General features: G+C 39.6%; 2 protein-coding genes and 1 pseudogene across 7 annotated transcripts in view; 1 reads left to right on the top strand and 2 right to left on the bottom strand.

Annotated features, from left to right (window-relative positions):
* RNF13 (ring finger protein 13) overlaps positions 1–1,659 on the top strand; it is a 139,599-nt gene extending 137,940 nt beyond the window's left edge. For all 4 annotated transcript variants that reach the window (XM_079922334.1, XM_079922333.1, XM_079922332.1 and 1 more), the window contains one exon: positions 240–1,659. In XM_079922334.1, the coding sequence (XP_079778460.1) occupies positions 240–604 (365 nt within the window). In that variant the 3' untranslated portion in view covers positions 605–1,659. The remainder of the gene's footprint in view (positions 1–239) is intronic.
* Positions 1,660–5,239: 3,580 nt separating this feature from the next.
* PFN2 (profilin 2) lies at positions 5,240–12,849 on the bottom strand. Of its 2 annotated transcripts, none has more exons than XM_079922770.1 (3): positions 10,859–12,849; positions 8,487–8,679; positions 5,240–6,124 (listed from the first exon to the last, which is right to left on the bottom strand). In XM_079922770.1, exons 1-3 carry the CDS (start codon positions 11,948–11,950, stop codon positions 6,027–6,029), a joined length of 1,383 nt encoding a protein of 460 aa, XP_079778896.1. In that variant the 5' UTR covers positions 11,951–12,849; the 3' UTR covers positions 5,240–6,026. The 2 variants fall into 2 exon arrangements, with proteins under 2 accessions (XP_079778896.1, XP_079778895.1); XM_079922769.1 differs by having other exon boundaries at positions 5,240–5,802; positions 10,859–11,383.
* A 2,255-nt stretch (positions 12,850–15,104) lies between these two features.
* LOC307187078 (anaphase-promoting complex subunit 7-like) lies at positions 15,105–16,115 on the bottom strand (annotated as a pseudogene). The gene is made up of 2 exons: positions 15,546–16,115; positions 15,105–15,399 (listed from the first exon to the last, which is right to left on the bottom strand). The product of its transcript is annotated as an anaphase-promoting complex subunit 7-like (transcript).
* Between the last annotated feature and the right edge of the window lie 5,479 nt (positions 16,116–21,594).

The raw sequence follows: 21,594 nt of genomic DNA, 5'->3' as shown, positions 1-21,594 counted from the left end.
ATAGAGTAATTTATACTTCGGTTCAGTATTAGAGAGACAGGAGATAGTTATTAGCACACCATAAGCCAGGCCCTGTACTAATCAGTGATCTCATTAAGGGATGGAGCAGTTTATAAAAATTTACAAGCTTTTCTTCTCTTGTTCCTATGATACATATAGATCAGAACATGAATAAACATTAAAAATAATGTTCTCAACTACAGTATACTACCTAAAAGATGTATATTTTGCTTCAACAGCTTATCATTGCAAGTGTGTAGATCCTTGGCTAACTAAAACCAAAAAAACCTGTCCAGTCTGCAAGCAAAAAGTTGTTCCTTCTCAAGGCGATTCAGACTCTGACACAGACAGTAGTCAAGAAGAAAATGAAGTGTCAGAACATACCCCTTTACTCAGACCTTTGGCTTCTGTCAGCACCCAGTCATTTGGGGCTTTGTCGGAATCCCGCTCACATCAGAACATGACAGAATCTTCAGACTATGAGGAAGAGGACAATGAAGATACCGACAGTAGTGATGCAGAAAATGAAATCAATGAACAGAGTGTTGTGGTCCAACTGCAGCCTGATGGTGAACAGGATTACAACATGGCAAACACTGTTTGACCTTCAGAGGGTATTGCGTTATTTCCCTTTAAAATGTTTATTTAGGCATATAGTGTTTTTGCTCCCTTCAGAGATTTCTGTAGCAATAACTTATTTTTTAGTATTCTACAGGTTAATCAAATTACTGAAACAGGTTTTTTTGATCTGGTATTTACCTGCAGGAGTGTACTTCGTTTCACTAATAACTAATATAGACTGGTGCTGTAAGTCAAGCATCAAATCAACTCTTCTTTTGGAATGAAATATAGCCAAAACATTAAAAAAAATTCCTCACTATAGCTTACAATTAAAACCTAGATCACAGTATGCAACTGTTTCATGTTTTTACACACAAGGTCAGTGCTGTGACCACCTAGCATGAGCTAAGCCAACCCCGATCTCCATAGAGTTACCTAAAGCTGTTGAGCTGGAATATGCTTGTTCTGGCGTTTCTGCCGTCATTAAGTGAGAGGCGACAAGGTAAGTTAGCATTTTTCTTCCTATCAATCAGCACCACGGAGACGCAAAGCTGTCTTTTTCCTTTCTATTGCCAAGTAGTCTTATCCTGATAGGAACAGTCTGTACTAGGGCAGATTGCAAAAGGTTTTTTTTTTTTTTAAGGTTTTTAATACTATAGTGTTATGTATGAACTTGACTTATTGGCTAATGCCTCTGGACTTTACTTACTGAATTTCAGTATCCTTAGAGATTTTGTGTTGTTGTGATCAAAGGAAAAAGAAAATGCTGTATAAAAATACCAGACTTCAGTAACTGTTAATACTCAGATCATATACCTCTTAATAAAGAGCATCTTATGCTAATTAGCCCTGCTAAACTATGTACAGAGGAAATTGTTCAAGTATTGGATTTGCAAATATTGCTTAATTTTAACAGAACTAATGATGTATTTAAACAATGTATTATGAAAAGCTAAATTATACATTATTGTAACTATGTAGAAAATATAGACTTATGTATAATCAAAATGTTAAGAATTTTTATATGGCCTTGTATGAAGGGAGTTTGAATGTTAATAAACACGTTTTCCACTTTAAGAACTGGCAAATATTTGTTCTGCTATAGTATTACCAAAATTAACCGTATTTATATGCACAGCACTTTTGAACGGTATAATGATTAAGGTAATTTAGGTTAGATAAATGCACATCACCTTAGAATTTTCTACAAAGGAACTGCTCACAAGCAATTAGGTAATCCCCCCAAAAGTTAAAACTGCAGCCAAATCATTCCAACAATAGCGTGTATTACGGTACCTTCTTGCAATGATACATCCCTTACAGTAAAAGGTAAACATCTAGATGTATTTGTATTGACATGGGAAACTGACTGATTGATAGTGAACAAAAGCATATTCGAGAATAGTTAAGTATACTAGTTATATTAGCCTTTTGTTGTAAAAAGAAAAATTTTAATAAATTTTTAAAAAGTGTAACACTATTTGGGGCAATTTCACTTTTTGAACTTTTTAAAAAAATTCTTATAAGCAACAACAAAAAATGAGTTATTTCCACTTAGGAAAATCAAAAGTTGAATTCTTCATCATACTCCCACGCCCACCCTGCTCCACAGAAATAAAAACACGCCTGAGAAACAGAGTTTTAGTTTACTATGGTAGTTAAACGAAAGCTATGGAATTTGACACACTTGTATGATCCTAACTTTTCTAAACCTGTTTGGTCATTTGTGTTAATTTCATTTATCCTAAAGTAGGGTGTCAGGACAAAACACTGAGCTCAGTGCCTGGCACATAAATATAAGTAATAGTTTTTATAATTATTAAAGTAAATAATAAAAACATCATACTATTTTTTTTTAAGAGGGAAAAAGTTAAAAGTCAGTGTAACGTGTATCAGATGTTCTATTCCCTCACTCTTTAATCCACAGTTCAAATCAAGGACTTGGTTCCTTCAAATTTAAGTTACGAGTTTTTCTGAGGCAAAAATAATTTTTTTTTGGAAACTCCAAACTCTTAATTGTTAAAAATATATATACTTAACAGCACTGTCTAGGACTGTTACTAGTTCTCTTAATAGTCATTTGAAATCTCTTATAATTTCTCTGGTATAACTATACAGCTTTTTAAATAAGATGTTGAATAAAATTAAAATCCCACTTCTATTAAAAAATATATTCTTAATTTAAAATTTTTCCGATTTTAGAAGTATAGTCACCTGGAAACTTACCTGAGAGAAAAGTTTATATTTTGCCTTCAGAAATGCATATGTAAAATACATTATATACTGTATACATTTATCCTATTATATAAAATTCATTGGTGAGCATTTTCTTATGTAATTCTTTAATGACTATTTTATCTTTTGGACATACAGTCATTTATTCGACCCATAACCCTGCAAGTTAAATCTTGTAGTTTTCCAAGTTTAGTTATTCTAAGTAATGCTGTGGTAGCAACATTCTGCTATACGAATTTATATAGCTCCACTTCCTTAGGTTAAATTCCTAGAACTAAATACACAAAGCAAAGACACATGTATATATTTTCATAAGTGTCCTTCAAGTGAAATTGTGGGAAGGGGGCCAATGACTAGTTTCATTCATTATTTTAATGATACAGTTGCCCTCTACCATCTTCTACTCCCCTACCCACACCTCCAGCATCATACACAGTCCCCTCACCTACTTACTACAGGTTCATTCAGTAAGGGTTTCACAAGTGTGGTCACTGCTTTCTAATTAGTTACCCTAACAGTTCTTTACAACTAAAGTATAAATGTATATATTACCATAAAATCATAAATCATCACAACCCAACCACCAGATTTTCATTTGACCCACCTCCTGTTCCTAACAAGGATCTTGTAACAGGTCAAGAAGTTTTATTGTTGTTTTACAATTCTAAGGTATGCCCAGCTGTCAAAGTAGCCCCAAATCCATATCTTCCATATCTTTACATCCCTGTATGGACAATCAAATTCAGAATTGACAACACTGTCAAAGAAAAAAAATTTAATTATGCACAGTGTATTTTAAGTAAGGCAAAGAGATTAACTCCCATTCCCTAACCCACCCTTTCCCAAAGGGGTAGCATACAGTTCACTTAAAATGGATCAAGGCCGATCTACTGTTTCTAAAGGGACTTCTGGAATCTTCATCTCCAGGGTAGAAATCCAGAGCCCAGAATCTGCATGATAACCAGCTCCCCCAGTTTTGCTTAGACCCACCAGCTTTTGAACTTGGAGCTTCTGCTTGACAGTTCGTGATAATCATTTATCTGAATAGTATTAAACATATTTACTAAATTTCAGTACATCTCAGGGACCTTACAACATCTGGGATTAAACTATTACCTAGTCATAGTTAACATGTCACTCCACAGACAGAAACGGCAAGACATCCCAATTATCTTTTATGCTTTTTAAGGAATGTCTTCCCTTATGTGAGAGTCCCAGCTGGCTGACTTCGGCCTGCCAACATAGCCTCCAAATTGAAATAAGTCATGTGACAGTTCAACACAGAAGAATCCACAATGCAGAAACCCTTCTTGGAATTGGGCCCCTTACTGCTCCATTAGATTTCACATCAAGAGACCAGCAACAAGACAAAAATATTTAATTTCTAGTGGTTAAGTCAATTTTTGCCTCATAAGCCTGAAAATGAGCCTGAAATAACTACAAGCCATTTTTAATAAAGCAAAGCCTACTGAAAATAAATTCCCAGGTACTCATTTTATGATAAATACTAAAGGAAATGGAGTAGGCCATTAGCTGAATTTTTTTTTAAATTTTATGCTTGTAGCAGAGTATATTCCCATTGTATCAAAAATCAACTGTAACAGTAAGCTAACAATTTATATAAAGAACAGGAGTCCAGAATATTTGGTTGGAATAAATTTATTTCATCTGTCTGTAAACAAGGTGTTTAATAGTTATGGCATTTTTTTAAATGCATATTAAATCAGATGAGTTAGACTGTATCCCAGATGTAACAAAGTGCAGGGAAAGAAATGGACAAATCAGCAACAAGATTTGTTTTTAAATCTGTACATTATCCACAAGGCCCAAACAATAGAAGCAAATACTAGAATGTCCCTAAAGTAGTGCCATTCGAAAGAAACCTTTAAGAGGTCATTTAAAATCCATCTCACAATAGCAACAGTTCATTTTAACAATAGTATGGCACAGAATACATATGAAAAAAAATTCATCACAAGACAGCCAAGTCCACAATAATGCAACTTCATATAAAAACTCAAGCTGCAAATAAAAATTGGTCCTATGAAGAACAAACTGGACACACTCCAGATGGTTATGTTGGGATACCAGATGTCCATAATGGCAGCCTTTTACAATTTTACTAAAGAGTAGAGCTGGTGTGCAAAGAAAAAGACAGGAACAAAAATGTGAGCTATTGCAATGATGGAATGTCCCTGGGGATTCAATCAGTATGGTTACTGTAAGGTCATGGGAGGAAGTGCCTTTGCTCTTGTTTTGCAGTTGCACTTGTCATTATGTCCTGTAGACACTATGAAAAAAGATTTGTCTTGACTCAAGTGCAACAGCAATACTAAAAGCAAACTACTGTAGCTCTCAATAGCTCATCAACAAAAGGAATATTAATTGGTTAAATAAACCAGGCACTGCATAAAAGAAGGTGGAAGCAAACCAAATACCTATGTGCGAAGGGAGGGGGTGGGAAAAGAGGAGTGAAGGAAAGATGCATGCACTTTTTCCTCCCAACCATGCGCTACAAAAGGAAGACTAAATGAGCTAAGTAAATGCTCAAAGTGCTGAAAGACACTGATCAAATTAGAGATTGTACAACCGGCACCTTGCTTAATATTAACTTATTTTAGTAATCAATATCCCATTAATTGCTAAGACAAAGTGATGCCCAACTTGCAATGCCCCCTCCCCCCAAATTTCAAGGTATCATGCAAATCATTACTGTGCTGCAATTATGTTGCCAGATAAGGTTGGTTACATACAGTGGTTAACATACAAATGATCCATTGGGCAAAAAGGAATCGTGACATTAGAAAATAGGTAAAGAAAAATTAGCTACCATCTATAGTCTGGTAGCACTGTGACCATAATTGGGGTGGTGATGAAGACAGTTGCTAGGTAGATGGGGAGAGGCTGCTTACACATCAGACCTCCTCAGGTATAAAGCGAGTTCATATGCTTTCTTGTTAAGTGTGCCTCCGTGGACACCTTCCTTTCCCATGACTATAACCAATGCTGGAGTACACAAGGAAACAAAACAAAAGTGAACAGAATTATTTAAGGGGGGGAGGGCAGAAAGAAAGACACCTTTCCCCACCAACAGAGGGATACAAAGGAGACACAGGTTCATACCCCATCACCCTGCATTGCTAATAAAATTTCCAGAATTAAGACTCAAGCTTACAGCTAGGAAAGTTTAAGAGCAATTTTTCCCTAATACTTAACAGTCTGCCTAGCAGCTAGAACCCAGAGTCTCTCAAGTATTTTGCCATTGAGTATGCCTTCTTATTCAATCCGCCTCCATGGACCCCTTCTTTTCCCATTACAAAGACCAAGACTGAAAGAGAAAGAAGAAAAGTGTTTCAAAAGAAGTGTTAATCAAGAGAGTCCCATAAGTTTTAGCAGACAGAACCCCATTAGTAAGTTACATTAAGTTAGTTTTCCATGAACAACGAAGCACTGAAGTCAGCCAGGTCTCCAAAAAGGAGAACTTTCAAACTAGTAATGTGCTGAAAACATTTTGACTATTAACTGTATCTTGGAAGTCCAATCAGTGCAGCTGCAATGCTCTATAAAGATATCTTTACACTAGCTAGGGAAAAAGAAGTGTGATCATTTATCTTTTTTAATTTTTATTTTATATTGGAGTATAGCTGACTTACAGTGTTGTTTTAGTTTCAGGTGTACAGCAAATGATTCAGTTATACATATAGATACACCTATTCTTTTGCAAATTCTTTTTCCTTTTAGGTTATTATACTGAGTAGAGTTCCCTGTGCTATACAGTAGGTCCTTGTTGATTATTTATTTTCTATATAGTAGTGTGTATCTCTCAATCCCAAACTCTTAATTTATCCCTCCCCCACCACCTTTCCCCTTTGGTGACCATAAGTTTGTTTTCTAAGTCTGTGAGTCTGCTTGTTTTGTAAATAAGTCCTTTATATCATATTTTTTAGATTCCACATATAAGTGATATCATATGATATTTTTCTTTCTCTTACTCCACTTAGTATGATAATCTTTAGGTCCATCCATGTTGCTGCAAATGGCATTATTTCGTTCCTTTTAATGGACATTTATCTTTTATACAGGGCAAAAAACTTCTGATTAGTCTGACAAATACATATTAAACTGGCCCCCAAAAAATAAACTTAAAAATAAATTAGGTAATTATTTACTTATAAAATTCTCCCCAAATTTAACTGCTTGATTAAGTACCAACTATTAAGTCTTACTAGTGGGGCTAAATGTATCTATTATTTCCAGAGGAAAACCAAGACCAAATTTTAAATAGCATTTTCAGTGCCATTCATGAAAGGACAAATTAAAAGTACCAAAGGCCTGTGCTTACTATATCCTCTCTGTGTTAGCTTTGTTTCTAATTGAGTCTAAAATCCTAAAATAGATTTAGTATTTCCAAAAACAGGTTCTTCTATGATGTAGTTCAAAGGTCTATCGTGAAAATATTAACATATGTACATATGTCAGATGTTATATTCACTGCCACTAGATGTCAGTAGTGCTGTATGGTATGAAAACATTCTCGTTTTTACGTCACATGGTTGATGCTTCTTTTTAATATATTTATCTGAGCTCCGGTAATGTTTTAGAGATTTGTCTACTATTTCACAGTCATCTAATTTTCCTATAGAGAAATACTCATAAGCATCAACTCACATCAGAACAAGAGTAACCTTTAGGACAGTCACAGGGAGTTGGTAGGACCACTGCAGTAAATTATGGCTCAGAGTAGCTTCAAGTTTCTTCCCATGGTAGATGTGGTCTTAAAATTAGATGTGCCAAGTCTGCTATATGAGGCTACATAAGCCCTCTTTATTTACAAAACATTTACACAGGTTAACACATTTAAATGTATCTGTAAATCAACTAGATGTTATAATAAACCTCAGTTTTAAAAGTTGCTTTCAAAAAAGTAGTGAGATTTATTTAGTACAGTAAGAATTTCTGCAATGTTGACAATAGTCAGGAAACACCAGAATTTCTGGACCAGTATATAAATGAAATATAATTTCCTACTTTTTGAATAAATCAGACACACTTAGTCTTTGAAAATATTTTAGTAAGTGGAAAACTTACTTCAAAACCCTCATTCTAATTATTTCTCTCTTCCCCAGCAATGTTTCTAATAGAAATATGAGCCAATATTAACTCTTCCTTTTTTATGCTGAATAGTGAATGACTAAAATGTGAGCAAGAAAGGAAGAGATCCAAAGGTCAAAGACCCAAAGGGACTAAAGTAACCAATCTGAATGATTTAACAATCTGAATAACTAACAGCTGAAGAGACAAATTGATTTTTTTTAACTTTTTATTTTATATTGGAGTAGTATAGTTGATTAACAATGTTGTGTTAGTTTCAGGTGTACAGCAAAGTGACTCAAGTTATCCATATAGAAGAGGCAAATTTAGATGTTCAGTTTACTAAAGTTGAAACTGAAAAGATGATATGAACATTCTATTTGAGAAGAAAGTCAGGATCTCAGAGGTTAGGTTGTGTATGCAGCTGCTGTAGAGGAAGTATATCTACAGCAGTGCCTCCTTCAGTGCTGAGCAGTTCACAAAAACCACCTTAAGAGCCATTATGGACTCTTTTAACACTTTATTCAAAATGTTAAAGAGACTGCTTAATCACTTGTAACGTGGCATGCAACTTTCAACCAAAAGTGTGCCTTGCTTACCTCTACCAGCTCTGCCGACGGCAACGTTGTATGTTGGCTCCCCACCTTGACTCTTTGTCCGGATGTCCATTGTGCAGTCACCATCCACGTATAGGCTATCTCTGATCACTGAGCACTTCTTTGCGCCAAGAGTCAAACCACTGGTAAAGAAACCTTCCCGGTCTTTTCCTACAATCATATCTATTTCTACTGGCTGTCCCCCCACCACCCCCCACCCAGCCCCCAACCAAAAAAAAAAAAAAAAGGAAAAGAAAAAGAGAAAAAAGAAAAAAGTTGTAGTTAATTCCTTGCCTTGGTATAACAGCAAAGACTGCCAAGTTTGTACTACCACTACAAGACATACACGTTTCAACAATGTAAAATCAAGTTTCAGTCTTTTCTAAAAAATTACTTAATCCTACATGGTGACATGTTTTATGTCAGTCAGTTAATTAGATTTCACAGTTAAGAGTGTAGTCTGGTAACTAAAACCAGTCTACGCAAAGAATCTCTAGTTGTTAGTTGACACTAGATAAACTGCAAACTTAAGAGTTATTTATAACCTGTTTCAAATCAGGTGGTACCTGAAGTACTTACGTAATGGTAAAGATCCACCTAAAAACTTTCAACAGAAGCTTATCTATCATAATCAGTCACGTTACAGTCATGTAGCGTCAAATTTAAAGTTGTTTGAAAGTCTCCTAAAATAACGCCCATGCTTGGCAGACCTGTTCACTTCTACTCGCTTCAAACAGCTTGTAATATCCCCCATAGTATTAATATGAACTTCAAGCCCTAGACTTCAGCGCATCCCCAAATTCATATTTCCCTCCTCTCTATTATTCTAGCCGCTGACTCCTTTTTCTCTGCAACTTCCCTTACCCTACCACCTCAGTAATCAGTTTTCTTTCTGGGCAAACGCAAAGAGGATTCTGTCCGCAGCACTGCAGTAGGCAACGGTAAAAGAACAGAGAAAATGGAGGGAGACTGGGAAAGAAACTGAGGTAGCGACCAGAACCGGAAAGGAGAAAACGTGCATTCTAACATTCCATGAATAAGAAGGAAGGCGTCGCCCCCATCAGAACTGCAGAGTCATAGCAGGCCCCAGCCATTTCCAAGCACACTCCTGCAATCTTCCCGGCCAGACAGCGGGAACTCACACAAAGACAAGAGGACCGCAGAAAAAAAGTTGATCACCAGATGCCAATTCTCTGTAAGAATTGTAGCCCACTGCGGTAATAGGAAACCTGAAAGTACTTGTATCAAGAACTGAGTTCTACACTGCTAGATCTTAAACCATGCTAAGCAGTACAAGAATAATTAGTAGCACCCATAATAGGGGGCCTGGATTTGGGCGTTTGATAGGAAGGGGGCGTGAAGCTTAAGAAATTAAGAGAATGGTGCTGTATTTGATATAATCGTCACAATTATAGAAAGAGCCTTGTTTAGAAAGAGGCAAAACAATAAAGCAGCACTGGACGCTTAGTGACAATTATCCCCCAGACATGTGGCAACCGAGTCAAACCACCAAGTCACAAAAAAATCAGGCACCGTGAAGCATAAATCTGCATTAGTGCCTTTACTACCATTACTAAAGAGGGAGGGACTTGGAGAACTTAAGTGTCCCCTTGGTCTTCGCAGATTACTAAAAGCCCCTTTAAGCACCCCCTTTTTTGGAGCTATGTTGCGTAACTGGGGATAACGGTGTATCGATGAATCTCCATAGGAGAAGGAGAGAAATCAATGGCAGTTCGCCATCTTGGAGAATTAAAAAAAAAAAATCCTATGGAGCCTGAGCTGTAGTCGAGATTCACGAATCCACCTACGTTGTCGGTGTATATTTCTCGCAAGCCTCGGAGGCCTGGACACCGGCAAACCTCCGCCAAGTCGCCGCGAGGATCCCGGGGGCCGGGCAACCGCCGCCTCTCACAGCCCGCGGCGCGGGCGGCGCGCTGTCCCCGGAGCGAGGGGCGGCCCGGCCGCCGGAGGACCCCCGCCCGGGCCCAGCGCGCCCCGGCTCGGCCCCTCCGGTCCCCGCTTCCACCCCGGGACGTACAAAGCGAGCCTCAGGGCTTCCAGGGGACCCAGGAGGACCGAACAAGGGGAAAAGGGCCCCCACCCCCGAGCCGGCGAGTGCCCCCTCCCCCAGCCTCACCCGGACAGGCACTGGGAACGCCGGGGAGCCGGGCCGCCGCCCCCGCCAGTCAGCGCAGCCCCGCAGAGGGGGCGTCCCCGGGCCTCCGGCTCCCCGCCCGCCCGGCAGCCGCATCCTTGGCGCCGGCCGCCCCGCACACCTGCCGGCGCGGCCCTCCCGGTGGCCCGGCTCCGCGCGGCGGCGCCCCCACGGCCGGCCCCGCTCGGGTTCGGGTCCCCGGGCCACCGCCGGTTCTCACCGTAATGCTCTGGAAGACGCCCCCGGCTGTGGCTGCCCATACGTATTTGGCGTCGCAGTAGCCGACAATGGCGGCCTCCTGGCAGCAGCCATCGCACATCAGGTTATCCACGTAGCTCTGCCAACCGGCCATCTTCGAGCCCTTCGCACTGCAGCGGGGACGGCGAGGAGCAGCAGGCGCAGCGGCGGCGGCGGCGGCGGTCGCGGGCGGCGGCGGCGGCGGCGGCGCGGGTGGAGGCGGGGCGGGGGCGGGGAGGAGGCGGCTCTGCGCAGGCACCGACCGCCCCCCTCCCCGAGGAGCTGCGGCGGGAGGACGCTGGGACGGTGGTGAGGGACAAGCTGCGGGGCGCGCCCGGCCGGCCGCCCTCCCGCCCGCAACCGCGGGACTGACTAACCAACGGCGGGAGGCTGCGGAGCTGCTGTGCCACCGACTACAGCGGCGACTGCTCCTTACCGCGGTTTCCGCAGCTCTCCGCCGTTTCGGCGGGGCGTGCGCGAGCGCGTGCGTGCGATCCTTCCGCGGCGCGCCGACTCGGAGGGTCCCGGCGAGGGAGAGGGAGACTGAGCGGGAGGGGCGCGGAGGGATACCGTCCGGGGCAATCACAGCCGCCACGTGCGGACAGCTAGACCTGGGAGCGGCGGCGTCGCTGTGGGTGGCTGAGTTTCGGACCCCGGGCCTGCATAGAGGGCGTCTCCCTCGTCGCACTCCGCACCCCAGGGACGGCGGCTTGTGGGAAGCCTCGGAGTCCCTGCGTCCGGGCTGTGAAACGCCTCTGTTCTGCGTCCGGTGGCTGGGGATGCGGAATCTTGCGCCTAGGTGTCGGATTGCAGAGTTGCCCTGGTGACGGGGATGCGGAGCGTCTACTCCTCTTTGTGGTGGGGCCGGGCTGGTAGTAGGGTCACCCACTCTCATCTTAAGCGTCCCCAGTGGGACCCTCTTCCCTGGACCCCTCTGCCTCTTGGCCACAAAGGCTACCGAGCGGGCGCGCTCCGACAACCTGAAATCAGAGCTGGCGTTCGTGGCTTTAAGGAACATTTCTGAGCTTTGCCGATCTTTCATTATTGTTTCATTTGGGTACCACGGGCCTCTCATTGTGTGGATTCTTTGACAGGAAGAACCCCTCTTCCCCTTAAGGTTGCTTACGTGTGGCTAAATTGCTCGTAAATTGCGAACAAAACAGATAGCAACCTATGTAAAATTATTGGTTGGTAACTGGGAAAGTTACTGGTGGGTCGAAGAAGTCGCTGAATATGTAAAGAATTTTAAGATCTAAGAGTTCACTGTATGAACATGGTAATATTTCTGCTCTCGAAGGGTGAAATAATTTCAGGACCCAGATCTCAGAATGGCTTGTATTTACAAGTTAAACCATGGGTGGAGTCCCTGTGAATCTTGAGTGTTCTTTAGTAACCTCTGGGCGTTATGACTAGACCGGGAATTAGGAGACGTCCAACACTTTCAAGTGAACAAAACGATCTGTCAGTCAAGGGAAGAGAGCGTCTCAAAACGTTGAAAAGTTGATTTTCAACTTTAAAGTTACTGTGTAAGGTCACAGTTTGTGACAGGAGGATTACACAGAAGTAGCTCAGGAAAGAAGACAAAAACGTTGCTAAGCAATCTAATTGGTTCTGAAGTTTTCTGTTTTTTCTGCAGTTTGCTTTGAAATGTACAACTCCTGCAAGCAAGGGAAGAAAAGCACAGTAAGAGAAACTCCAAGTCTGGCTCCTATCAGGTTGAGACAATGTATTCTCCCATGTTCTGATGATACAGAAAACCTGTGTGGTATAAAATGTGACAAAACGTGTTTCATTTTTGCAGGTGTGCCTCCCACCTGGTTTAGTCACACTTACTGGTTCTTGTTTTAGTACTCTGCTTTTTTGTGGTAGTTGTTGATGGTTTTAATCCTTCATTCTTACCAGTTTATCAACTTAAAAGTTAATGATCACAATGTGCTGATAGCACAAAGTGTCATTGTAGGAATTCATCAAGCTGTACACTTCTTGATTTGTGCTGTTTGTACACGTTATAATTCAATAAACTAAAAAAGAAAAATAATGATAGCTTGAAATTGACTTATTTATTAATCTACTCTGAAGTTTTTAAGATTCAATTTTGACACTATTATCTTCAATAGCAAAGAGATGCAAATAATGCATTCCATTCTTATTCTTTTATTGTTGTCTAAACAGCAAAAGGATTGCATTAACTGAATATTCTGGTATTCAAATCTCAAAAGATTCTAAATCACATTGATTGGGTAAAACATAAGATTTAGAATTCCTATCACTATTTTTTAAATATCCTTCAAAATATAACAGTATTTTAAAATTACTGTTATACTTTTCCAACATGGTGTTATTTCTTTCCCAGAATTGCACAGTAAAATTTAATCAACTATGAAAAAAATCTGTATAATAGACTAGGTTTAGATTTTGAGATGATACATTCAAAGAGAGTCTATTTACTGTCTCTTTTCAGTCCTGTAATAAAAAAAAAAAATCCTGTGCCTGTTTTCTTTAGAACCAGACTCAGAGCATGCTGCCTTACTTTTTATTTGTATACAGTGATCTGTTCCTATTTCCTGTAACTAGTGCTTACCACAAAGTGTTTCAAAAGGCGTATGTAGAAGTAGAACACTGAGTTTTAGGAACTGGAAAGTTAAGTCTAAGAGAGTATCAATATGAGAAAAAAATACCAATTTGTATCTTTCCTTTTTTTCAGAGTAACTGATCCCCTACAGTGATAATAATGATGTCTGGGCAGAAGCAGAGAAAAATCAAAGCTCTGTTGTTGATACAGATATCCAGATGTAGCTAACAACAATCAGTCGTAGCATGTTTAAATGTGGAATGCATTATTATGCATTCTTTGCAAAATCTTTTATTCTTATTTAGGAAAACAGTAACTGTGGTAAATTAAGATTCTTTAATGTATCAGTCAAGGATTGCCTGAGCAATTTTAAGTCCATGTGTAAATCATTTGACATTCTAGCAAAATACAAAGAAACAAGTTGTAATTAAGATGTACTCAACCTGATAAACATTGGGGTAAGAACTAAAACTATATAATTAGCCCCAAAACAGTAAAACACTAATTAACTAAGCCCACCTCAAGTCCTCAATTAACTAAAATTTTAACTTCCATACTTCATTTTTTTGAAAAAAAAAGGTGTTTTAATTATAAAAGCAATTGTCACAACAATCAAGAAAGTTTAGAAAATGGAGCAAAATCACCCTTAATGCCACAAGCAATAAACATGTTATCTTTTAAATGTATTTACCCATTGTTTTGTGATTTTCACAGTAAAAAAACAAGGAGTACCTACAATTCTGGATTTGTCAATTTTACCCTGAAACTATGAATTTTTGATTTTTATAGCTTAAGTTTATTTAATACAAGTTAAAATTGTTATATTTTTCTTTCTGATAAATTTAACTTTTAAGTAGAGGCCCTCTTTATCACTAGTACTGTTTTTTTGTTGTTGTTGTTTTTGTGTGTGTCTTAAAATCTATTTTGTCAAATATTAAGGTAATTATCCCAGTTCTCTTTTTATGGATATTTATCTGATATATCTTTCCCGTCTCCCTCCCCTTCCCCCTCCCTTTCTCCCCCTCCTCCTTCTCCCCTCCTCCCTTCTCTTCCATCTCTCTCTCTCTCTCTCTCTCTCTCTCACTTTCTCTGTCCTTAAATTTTACATGTCTCTTCAGTTAGCTGGATTTTGGCTTTCTGTCTAATATGCAGTCTAATTTTTTTTCCTTTACTGTACAAAAAACGGTTTTATTACCCCAACTGCACCTCTGTTCATGCTCTAGGTCACACTTGTTTCTCAGATTCGACCCAGGCTCATAGGCAAGTTACCAGATTAGCAAATAGGAGAACTGTTCTGCAAAACAGCAACTGTCAGCTTAAGACATTACTAACATTGCCGAAGGAAGCAAGGTTACTAGGGAAGTGTGGACACCCCAGGATAATGATTTCTGGGACAGGAAACCCTCTGATAGAGCCAGTCCGACTGTCTATTCCTCGAGCTTGCAAATTAGCACTCTGTCCCAGAAGCCCCGACACGTCTACGGGCCTCTCAGAGCGCTCCCTTTGTGCTCCCTGGCTGGAGCAGAGGAGGATGGAGATATATGGAAGGTTGGTCAGTCTCAGTTTTTAAAAATGAAGTCACTACTAGAAAAATGGAGCAAGGGGCAGAGACCCCTGGTGCAATCACATGCTGAATCATTGACTTCCCAGAGAGCAGGCGCCTTACAGGTTCCTTCAGTCCATGGAAGTGCTCAGAGCGGGGCGGGCCAGGGTGGCCACGGAGCTGTGCCTGCCTCACTGCATGCCGAGCCACTGCTCCTGACCAGCCCACTGGGCCGCCTCACTGTCGCTGCCCCCCAGGTCCCCTTCTTCCCCACTCCCTTCCATGTCGTCCACGTCTTCCTCCTGAGTGGCATCCGCGGGACTCTTCTCCTTCTCCACCTTCTGCATCCCCTCTAGAGACTTCTGGTCACTGGGGTCCAAACTAGGGGACAACCAAACAAAGGAAAGGCCTGAATCTCTGCCTTGCTTCTTCCTGGCTAATGCGTCATCTCCCTGGCACAGCAGTGAAATGACCACCCAGTCACAGAGAAACTGCTAATGCCTGGCCTCTCCAAACAACTCCAGTTCCATAGGCAGGATTGAGGGAGTCCACCACTTAGTGCTATACTGTACTGGTCCATTGCTTCCTGATACTCACTGACAGCTACAAGGAAATCTAGGGTCCGAGGCAGGACACAGTCACTCTGATTAGCTAGCGTGTTCCGCAGCAAAGCAATTCCAACTTCGTATTTCTGTTCTCTGGTAAGTAGCTCTGCTTTTTTCTCCGCAGCCTTAATGTAGTTCAGCCTTTGGGTCAGGGCTGTATCTAATAAAGTTTTGCTTTCTCCTGTGTCACTGGGTCTTCAAGACAAATGGTGGCCGAAAGGGTAAGGGTCTGTGCGTTGGCTCCTAGAGTTTTGTAAACATAGTTACCCATTACCGTTGCTTCATGAATACTGTTGGAGGCTAAGTAACATTCGATGAGACCTTCATAACAATCTAAGCGACAAGGTGCAAGACGTATAGCCTCCCGAAAGTGGATTATTGCTTCTTGGACTCTGCCCATGTTTCTAAATGCTGCTCCCTTAAGTAGCAAAGCTTGAACACTATTACTGTTCAGCTGAATGGCCTTGGCTCCTAAATAGAGGGCTTGGGAGTAGCGTTTATCCTTTAATTTTTTATTCATGTGGAACTTGTATGTTCAATTTCTATTGTTCTAGTGTTACCCTGGAAATTTTACCATGCATATTTAATAGAACAAAGCTTTAAATTAAATAATATCTTAAACCCTCCAACCAGACAATCCAAGAACCTTAGAACACTTTAAGTCTGGTCACGCCTCTCCAGACTTTTTACACAGGTATTTATATACATGTATTTATATGTTTCCTATTTTATTTACTTACCATTCCTTCTCATATCTCAGACCATTACTTTATGATCCTTTTCTTCTTTCTAAAATAAATATTTAGAAGTTCTTTTAGTGGAGGTCTCTTGATGGTAAACTCTCTTTTTGTTCATCTGAAAATATCCTTGTATGACTTTCATTCTTAAAAAAAATAGGTTGGATCTACAATGCAAGACTGACACCTTGAAGATGGTATTATTTCATTCATTCTGGTGTTCATCATTGCTGCTGTACTTTATGATCTGTTCTTTTTCTCTACTTTTGGAATCTTTTTGTCTTTGCTGTTCCACAGTTCCACTATGATGTATCTATACCTGGGTTTCTTTTCTTCTACTTGGAAACATAGATTTATATCTATGATCACTTCTGGAAAATTCTCAGTCATCACCTCCTCAATTATTCCTTTTCCTCAGTTCTCTCTACTCTGTTCTTTTAGGGTTCAAATAAATGTTTCCTTTTCCTCTTCTGTTCTCCATATCTCTTAGCTTGTTTTATATTTTCCATCTTCTTACCTCTCAGTGCTGCATTCTGGGAAATTTCTTCAGTCACATGTTCCAGTTCATTCTTCGACTATGTTTCATCTGTTGGCAAACCCCTACATTGAGTTTTATTAATTCCTAAAAAATCTATTTTTTATTTTTAGAAATTCCACTTTATTGTCACATAGATCTCATTGTTCCTGATAGTCTCATTGTTTGCCCAACTTTGTGGTTCCATACTAAATTTCTTTAAACATTTCTTACCTAGTTATTCTATACTCTGTATATGACAATCCCAATATCTAAATAAGTTGTGTTATTTTTTTCTCTCACGCATGGTGTCTTGCCTCCTTGTGTACTTGGTGATCTTAGATTATGAATTTATATTTTCTGGATCTTACATAAGTGGGAATTCAAATGGCTTAAATTGAAGACACTTCATTTCAAAGATGATTTTCATCTGCTACTGCATGTCCAGGAGTGCCAGCAACCTGGGGCCACTTTAAACCTCTCTATGGTGTCCCCTAAAGCAGGTGTTCCCTAAATCAGCGGTCCCCAACCTTTTTGGCATTAGGGACGGGTTTCGTGGAAGACAACTTTTCCACGGACGGGGGTGGGGGGGTGTTCAGGCGGTAACGCGAGTGATGGTTCAGGCGGTAATGCGAGCAATGGAGAGCGGCAGATGAAGCTTTGCTCACTCACCCTCCGCTCACCTCCTGCTGTGCGGCCCGGTTCCTAACGGGCTGTGGACCGGTACCGGTCTGTGGCCCAGGTGTTGGGGACCCCTGTCCTAAATGCAGGAGTGTCAGATTTACCTCCTCACACAGAACTGCTATTGGCATTTGCAGTCAGACCAACTCCATCTCTCCAGCATGCATAAAGAACCCTGCTCTAACTTCTGCTCAAGACTTATTTCTCTTTATTTGGTAGGAAGAAGGTCTTTGAAGACTTTTCTAATTTCTGAGAGCCAAACAAAACATCAAAAACTGTTTTTGATTCACATGTAGTTTTGTAGCAGGATGATTCCTTCACTATATCTAGTCCACTGTGATGAGAAGCAAAAGTCGTACCCACAATTTTGCATCTTCTGTGTTTCATTCAATAACTATAAATTGAACATAGGTTTCTGGGTTGGGTACTGGTTGGTGCTATTTACTGAGACAAGGAATTTGGAAAGATGAACAACACTAAGGAGGGAGATATTAAGCTTAGTTGACTTTTCTGTACTTGTGCGATGTCTAGTGAAAATGTTGCTTGGCAGTTAGATATAGAACCCTGTAGTTCAGAAGAGGGGTCTGGACTCAAGATAACATTTCAAAAATGAGTAAAGGAAGAGATGTTCACCATGAAAACAGAATGAGTGGCCAGAGAAGTCAGGTGGGAAATCAGGAGCCAGTAAATCATAAATGCACAAGGAAGAGAGTTTCTCTAAATTGTAGGAATGGACAAGAGTAGCAAATAATGCTGAGAAGTCAAATAAGAGGAGGATTGAAAGGTGCTCAAATATCATATGAGACCACTTAAATATGGAATCTAAAAAAAAAATGCTACAAACGGACTTATTTACAAGACAAATAGACACAGACATAGAAAACGAACTTATGGTTACCAAAGGGGGAAGGGGGAAGGATAAATTGGGAATCTGGGATTAATAGATACACACCATTATATATAAAATAGATAAACAAGGTCCTGCTGTATGGCACAGGGAACTATATTCAATATCATGTAATAACCTATAATGGAAAAGAATCTGGAAAAGAATAGATATATATATGTCTAACAGAATCACTTTGCTGTACACCTGAAACTATCACAACATGATAAATCAGTTACACTTCAATTTTTTTAATGTAAAAAATAAAAGAAATATTGGGTTGGCCAAAAATTTCCTTTACTTAGTGAATAAAATCAAAAGTTCTTCGTGAAAATGAAAAATGTCTTATTTTTACTTAAAACCGAACAAACTTTTTGGCCAACCCAATACACTGTACTGTAATGATTCTCAACTTCATAAATTACATCCCAAAATCCATGGATGAAATAAATGCCTTAAAGACTTAAAAAAGTACAGTTGGATAGAATTGGCCTTAGACAAAAGATGGGACAACTTCATTTTAACAGCAGTATATATAATTGTCGCTTTTTCACCTTTTTACTGCAGTATAAGATATATACAGAAAAGAGTATCAATCATAAATATATACCATGATGAATTTCACAAAGTGAACTCACCCGGTTAACCAACACCCAGATCAAGAAACAGGATGATATCAGGAGCCCAAGAGATCTCTTCTTGCCCATGTTAAGTCAACTATTCTTCTCAGGGTTTTAACTACTTTTCTGACTTCTTAGAACTCATAGGATAATTTTGCCTATTTTTGAACTTTATATAAATTTCTCCTCACACAGTTGTTCTTTTTTTGTGATGCTTTCTGGCTTCTTTCCCTCAATTATTTGTGAGAGTCATACATATTTTTGCATGTAATTGTAGTTTGCTCATTCTCGTTGCTGTATAGAATTCCAGTATGTGACTAAAGCATAGTTTATTCCTTCCGCTTGTGGTGCATATTTGGTGAGTTCTAGGTTTTTGCCGTTATGAATATAAACACTTCAGCGCATGTGTTTTGGTGAGCAGAGGTGAGCACATTCCTAGGAACGGGATTGCTCATAGGTTTAGGGTCAGTAGATAACTATGAAACAACCTTCTGAAGAGATTTTACCCAGGTGCTGGCAATGTAGGAAAGTTTCAGTTACTCCACATTTTCACCAACATTTGGTATGATCTCTTTTTAATTTTAAACATTTTGCTGGGAATGTAATGACAATTTATTATGGCTCTAATCTGTATATCTCCAATGGCAAATCTTTATCAGTGAGTATCTTTTTCATGTTTCTTAGTCATTTGGACACTTTTTTGTGAAGTGCTTTCAGTAGTACTGACAGCGTAGCAGTTCATCAAGTGGGTGTATCTTAAGTTGTCCTTCCTTTTTGAAAAAATCTTAAGTTGTCCTTTCTTTTTGAAAAATCAAGTAAGTTGAGAAATAATAAAAGAAAATTTAGTCGTGATCTGTGTGGCGGTAAGCTTTCAAAGGCATAGAAATAGAAACATATTTTTAGAAAAATGTCTAACAGCAAAATTTAAAGCATGGTACTTAACTCAGTTAATCAAATGGGCTAGACATTACCAGTTTCAACTGTTTTTCCTTGCTAACAGAATCATAAATGCATTTGGAGGGGGCCGTGTAACAATTGAATTTAAAATACTTCCAAAAGCTAGGGTGAGCATATAGTCCTCCGGTGGCCAAAAGTTACTTCATGGCAAGCTACTTTCCCCCTGATACATAAAAAAAAAAACACGGCCAGTGTAAGCTTTCTGCCTTTAACCTGTCCTCCTCCCCCTTGTCCAGACCGTGATGATGCAGTGTTGAGACAGAGCAGCCATCTGTGACTATACTGAGGATGGTAGAGCAGGAAGGGAGAAGGGACCTGCTTTCTCAAGTGCTTCACCATCTTTGCACAGCCTACCCCAGACTCTTGTTACATAAACTCCTTAGTTGGTTAAGCTAATACAATCAGCCTCTGTTAAGTGCAACCAAACCCTGTACTAACCAGAACATCCATTTTCCTACCCCACCTCAGGTCCCTAAGGTTTTTATCCAGTGTTGTTTTTCCATAATGAGTTAAGCACTTGAGGAAATGCTTTACAGTTATTGCATCCCTATTGTAACAATGACTGAATTGACCATATCACGGAAAATTGCTCTTCCAGTTTTGTTGCAGTAATACATTAAATAGTGCCCTAGAGGCTTCAAGGATTTCATGTCCCTTCCTAAATGTCACACCAGCTGATGGAGAATTCCCTATGAGTTTTGACTTATTTTCTCTGATTTACCACATGCACAAAGAGGATTCTTGAATCATAGGTGAAACATTTCATTCCAAGCAAGTTGTGCTTGAAGTTGAGGGGTTTGTTGTAGAATTCTCAGGGGAAGGAAGAGGACAAAGCCTGTAAAAGCACTGGCCATCTCATTATCTGATCTATGAGAGAAATGCAGCCACTCTAGCACAACACTCCCCAAAGAGATAACACATCTAATTTTTCTTGATCTCAGTCCCAGAAGGCAAGCAATGAAATTTAATTTCATTAAACAGTCTTCCAAAAAAGTTTTAAAAGGAGGCTTTAAAATTTTGTTGTTGTTGTTTTTCTCTAATAAAGCTCAGATTTCACTTCTAGGGGAAATGTTTCTGGGTCTCCAAACATACCGAAGAGTAGAGAACTAAAAGTGTAAACTGAACAATGATGCATTGCATTTAAAAGTAACTTTTAAAGTGAATATTAAAATATGGAGGGGACAAATTAGGAGTTTGGGATTAACAAATACATACTACTATATATAAACAACAAGGTGCTACTGTACAGCACAGGGAACTATTATTCAATATCTTGTAACAACCTATAACGGAACAGAATCTAAAAAAGAATATATACATATGTGAATATATATATATATATATGAATCTGAAAGAATATATATGTGTGTGTGTATATAACTGAATCAGTTTGCTGTACACCTGAAACTAATACAATATTATAAATCAACTATAAATCAATAAAATTTTTTTTGAATTTTATTTAATTAATTTTTTTATACAGCAGGTTCTTATTAGTCATCCATTTTATACACATCAGTGTATACAGGTCAATACCAATCTCCCAATTCATCACACTACCACCATCACCACCCCGCCACTTTCCCCCCTTGGTGTCCATATGT

Source organism: Stenella coeruleoalba (assembly GCF_951394435.1).
Source record: "Stenella coeruleoalba genome assembly, chromosome: 5".
Taxonomy (NCBI): Eukaryota; Metazoa; Chordata; class Mammalia; order Artiodactyla; family Delphinidae; genus Stenella; species Stenella coeruleoalba.
The sequence above is the reverse complement of the archived record's forward strand: the minus strand, read 5'-3'. Positions and strand labels throughout refer to the sequence as shown.